We start from the raw sequence: 5,114 nt of genomic DNA, 5'->3' as shown, positions 1-5,114 counted from the left end.
TTTTACATATGTGAGATTTTTGCCTGCGTATATGTCTGTGTGCTACTTGCATGACTGAGTAAGAAAAGATAATGGATCTGCAGAACTAAAGTTACAGATGGTCAGGAGCCACTAGCTCATTGCTGAGATTCTAACCCAGGTCCTTTGCAAGAGTAAAATACATGTTTTTGAAGCACTGAACCTTTTTTCAGTTTGTATCCTGTAACTTAAAAAAAATAACACCACTGTGCAGCTACTGTATATGTATGCTGGTGGGAGAATCAAATGCTTGACTCCACAATTGAGATGAATCTACATCTTTACTAGATTGAGCTTTTTAAGAGCAAAAATAATGTAAATATAAAATGTATGAATTATGGTGTCAATAACACAGGGATGTTATAGGCTGGGCTCATACACTAACTTTGCCATTATTTCTACATACGCATGCATCTATATGTGTGGAATATACACGGGAGCTTGACAATGTAATTGGGCACTCATTTTCTCACAAGAGTCTGAGCAAGTGTAGTAGCTTTCTAATTCTTTATCACAAAGGTGTTTGAAAGTTCTGATTTACAGTAATTTGACGAAATAACTATATTGGTAGCCGGGCCAAATAACTAACATAAACACCAAAGGTAAGACTGTGGATTGAAATTATAAAAGTGTGTGTATTGATGATGTATGATAATAAAGGGACCCTTGATTTCCACTGCATAGGAAATAATTTCTTTAAAAAAAAAAAACACAGAAATACCAAAACAGGATCATTATGTGGTCATCTTTGGCAAGTCCATGAGTTCATGTTTGTCACAATGTGTTGAAAATAGTGATTATCTTAGTGAAGCATGTTCTCTCCTCTTGTTGGAGGCTCCTAGCTCCACATCTGCAGATGTGAATATGTAACCTGTAGTAACTACAGATATGCAACAAACAGGGACCATGGCCAAGACTGCGGTTGTGTGCAGGGCATTAAAGAGGAGCTTACAGGTTACAAGTGATCTCAGGAGGGCAATGGAAAAGGAAACATCCTCAGGGAGGGAGAGGACAGAAGTAAATAAAGCAGAAGATGGGAGGAAGGTATAGGAGAGAAGCAGAATACAACTTAGCTAATAGGGAAAATGTAATGGGGAGTTCTTAGGTAATGTGGAGAGAGATAAATATAGTAGAATATAGTAGAGGTCGGTAAAATAACAATATGGATGGCTGAAAAAGTCATAAGGTAAAAAGAGAAAATTCATAAGATATCCTAAAATTAATGATTACTCACCTCCCTCAATAAGGAAAAAATCAAGTGTCTTGATAGCCGGGAGTTAGTTCTTTAAGCCTGAAGTGGAGTGTTCCAAAAACTGATGGATGGGAATTAAACTGGTAGATATTTAAAATCATTTATAACTGTAATTAATGACTATGCAATTAACAAGGTGTGGAAAGTTCAATAATGGCCTCCAACTGTATCTGTCTTTAATTCCTAATCTAGGATATGTAAAATTTCACAGAAAAAGGAACATCAAAAGGGAAAATATGAACACAGACAGACATTTTCATGATTAAAATAATGGGATTATGATGAATTATCACTGCAATTCAATTAGAATTATAAGTGAAAACATAGATAGTTGCAAAATAGAGCACAGTAAAATTATGCAACATGAGACTGACTCACCTCACGCTTTGGGTTTCTTTGGTGGATATTTTTCACATCAATGTAAGTCTTACTCACTTGTAAAACTGTGACTAAGATTCTGTGTTTGTTGCTACTCTTTTAGTTGTTAAGTCTAAAATGAGACAATGTAAATCAGTATGATTAGATTTCTATGGAATGACCCCTAGGTGAACAGCAGGTCCACAGAATGTTTATTCAGTATAGTATGTGTGTGAATGCTTTTATCAAGAATGCTACATACACAGGTAGATACATGGAGAAGTATGTAGAAATGTAGGCTATGATGTCCAGTCTGGAACATCCAACGTTTAAGACAGGTTAATCAAATATAAGTAGGGACAACTGATATAGACAGACTGACCAGTGAATCACAAGTCTGATGTATACGCTATTATTTTTCAGGTATATGAAATATGCTTTTAATAGGATGATAATATTTGTATACTTTCCACGTATGTCATCATTAAAGAATGTCCTTAATTTCCAAACTGGACTTGGAGTGTTGGCCAATATGTTTCTCCTTTTTTTCTACATTTTCATAATCCTAGGTCACAGACCTAAGCCCACGGACATGATCTCCTGTCAATTGGCCTTCATCCACATAGTGCTGGTCCTCACTGGAAGTGATATTTGGCTTAGAGACATATTTGAGTCACTGGACATTGATAATGACTTCAAATGTAAGACAACTTTTTACATAAACAGAGTGATGAGAAGCCTCTCCATCTGCATCACCTGCCTCCTGAGTGTGTTCCAGGCTGTCACTATCAGTCCCAGTTCCTCTTTCTTGGCAAAATTTAAATATAAACTAAAAAAGTATATGATTTGTGCTTTCTTATTTATTTGGTCTTTCAACTTGTCATTAATTAGCAACCACATCTTATATGCTGGTGCCTTTATCAATGTAAGTGTGACCAACCAGTTGCAGGTCACGAAGTTCTGCTCACTCTTCCCCATGAACTACATTATCAGGGCACTGATTTTAACAGTGACAACCTCCAGAGATGTATTTCTTGTTGGAGTGATGCTGACCACAAGTGCATACATGGTGATTATCTTGTTCAGACATCAGAGCCAATGCAAGCATCTTCACAGCCTCAGCTACCAAAGTGTGTCCCCTGAGAAAAGGGCCACCCAGACCATCTTGATGCTGGTGATTTTCTTTGTGGTCATGTACTGGGTGGACTTCATCATCTCATCCACTGCAGTCCTATTGTGGATGTATGACCCAGTCATCCTGAGTATTCAGAAGTTTGTGATGAATGTTTATCCCACAATTACTCCTTTGGTACAAATCAGTTCTGATAATAGAATAATCAATATGCTGAAAAGCTTGAGATCAAAATGTCACCAGATTTTTTAAAAAGAGTTATTTTTATTCTTTTTAAAAAATGATTTATTTATTTTTATTTACTTTTATGAGTATTGCATCAACATGTGTGTATATGAGAATTCCTGGTACCCACAGAGGTCAGAAGAGGTCATTGCCACCCCTCCACTTCAACTGGACTTAAACATGGTTGTAAAGCATCATTCTGGTTTAGCTACAACTATTTTTTTCCTAAATACAGATTTTCTTTAATTGCTTAATAGTTCAAGAACAATTCAAGATTCTTCATATTTTAAATAAAAATTGTGGTATTACATATGTACAGTCTGTGATATTTCTGTTGTCAAGTAGTATAGAGTTCTTTAATTTTATTGTACACTTTAAGTTGTTTTTTTCCCACAGGAATTCTCTTATTTCTCCTTTTTACTTTATATCATAAACATTTTTTTTTGAAGCTGAGTTTGCTCAAAGAAAGCTCCTTGCTGATACTGACTTTTTAAGCTTTTCTTTCAAAGGGATTTTAATCTATTCTCAGTCATCAAAAATAGTTTAAGTATATTATTGTAGCTTTAACTCTCTATCCTAAATATAGTTTCTCTGCAGCACAAAGATAATGTGAATTGAATTTTACATTTTTAATCAAGCTTAATTAATGGGTTCTATATGGAAATTTTATTTGCCTATGTATTTGTACTTCTTCTCTTTCACAGTTTATGAAATATTATGGGCAACTAAAGATTTTTATATACATGTACATTGTGTGCAGTGTTTTTTGTTAATGTGTTTATACATGTGTGTGTGTGCTCATATGAAGAATGTGTGTGCATGTGCACATGGAAGTCAGGAGAAATCCTTGCCTCTTGTTCTTCATGTGCCATTTACTTTTTATTTTGAGAGAGCATCTCTCACTGTAACCTGGAGCTTACCAAATAGACCAAGATGGTAGCTCCAGTTATTCTCCTGTCTCTTTCTCCCCAGGTCTGGCATTAAAAGTGTTTACCACCATACCCCACCATTGAAATTTTTTTATTTATAGAAAAATGATTTTTTTTACACAATATTCTGATAAGAGTTTCTAATTCCCATGGTCCTCTTAGTTTCTCCTCTCCCTCATCTGGATCCATGCCCTTTATGTCTCTCCTTAGAAAACTATCTAATCCTTATAATAAAATAAAAAATATAAAACAAAAATGAACAAATTAGAAAAAACAAAACAAACAGAAGGAAAAGAGCCTGCTAAAAGGCACAAGAAACACATAGATATAGAAACACATCTTCCCATATAGAGCTCTCATAAAACCAGAGAACTAGAAGACATAATACATATGCAAAGGACCTGTAGATTCCACTGAGTTCATTTGTGTTGACCACCTTTTGTTGGGCATGTGGCCTACCTTTCATAGTGGTTATTTCCCCTAGTGAGACTGCCTTGGAGAAAACTAATGTTTCATTTGCAAGTGACTATCAAATGGCAATACTTCTAGATTTGGGATGGGGCCATGTAATCACTTCTCCTCTCTGTCTAGGAGTCCATCTGGTGCAGACATGTGCTTCTGCCACAGTCTCTGAGTTTATATGTGTGTCTGTTGTTCTTTGTTTAGCAGGCCTTGTTCCCTTGGTGTCCTCCATTGTGTAGCACGGTACATTGCAGTCAGGACCCGACTGTGGATTGAAGGGTTTGTAGCTTAGTTGGTGTTTGCTTTTCTCCTTTTGTAGTGTGCATGTTACTGTACATTTCCATGAAATCTAATCTGCCGGGTTGAAGAATTTAGATAAGCACCAGCTTGAATTCCTCATGTTCAATTATTTATGTAAGTATTGTCTTCAGGCCAACAGGTGTTGTCTATCATTTTTTATAGAGCAAACAATAGCCTTGATCCTGATTTCTTTCAGGTTCTCATGGAACCCTTTTGGCCAACAATTCAATTAGTTGTAACCAGTTCACAGAACTGGAAGCTTCATTTGATGATGAGAGATTTTGATCAGGACTCCACCCCTCCATTATTCTGTGATTTCACTTAGATTGCGTTCTTATCTGTGCATGCTTTAGAAAGCATCTGCTGTGTTGTTTTCCACACGGTCCCTTAAGTGTTCCTGAGATTTAGTTGTCCCTCCATGCATGAACTTTCCCTGTTT

At 36.1% G+C, this 5,114-nt stretch overlaps 1 protein-coding gene across 1 annotated transcript; it reads left to right on the top strand.

Annotated features, from left to right (window-relative positions):
• Window positions 1–2,093: 2,093 nt before the first annotated feature.
• Window positions 2,094–3,011, top strand: LOC126494446 (vomeronasal type-1 receptor 90-like). Its single transcript, XM_050131811.1, has one exon. The coding sequence runs from the start codon at window positions 2,103–2,105 to the stop codon at window positions 3,009–3,011; it is 909 nt and encodes a 302-aa protein (XP_049987768.1). The 5' UTR covers window positions 2,094–2,102.
• The last annotated feature ends 2,103 nt before the right edge of the window (window positions 3,012–5,114 follow it).

Source organism: Alexandromys fortis, unplaced genomic scaffold (genome assembly GCF_014885135.2).
Source record: "Alexandromys fortis isolate MF-2015 unplaced genomic scaffold, M_Fortis_MF-2015_v1.1 scaffold_343, whole genome shotgun sequence".
NCBI classification, from domain to species: Eukaryota; Metazoa; Chordata; class Mammalia; order Rodentia; family Cricetidae; genus Alexandromys; species Alexandromys fortis.
This window is presented reverse-complemented; position numbering and strand designations above follow the sequence as displayed.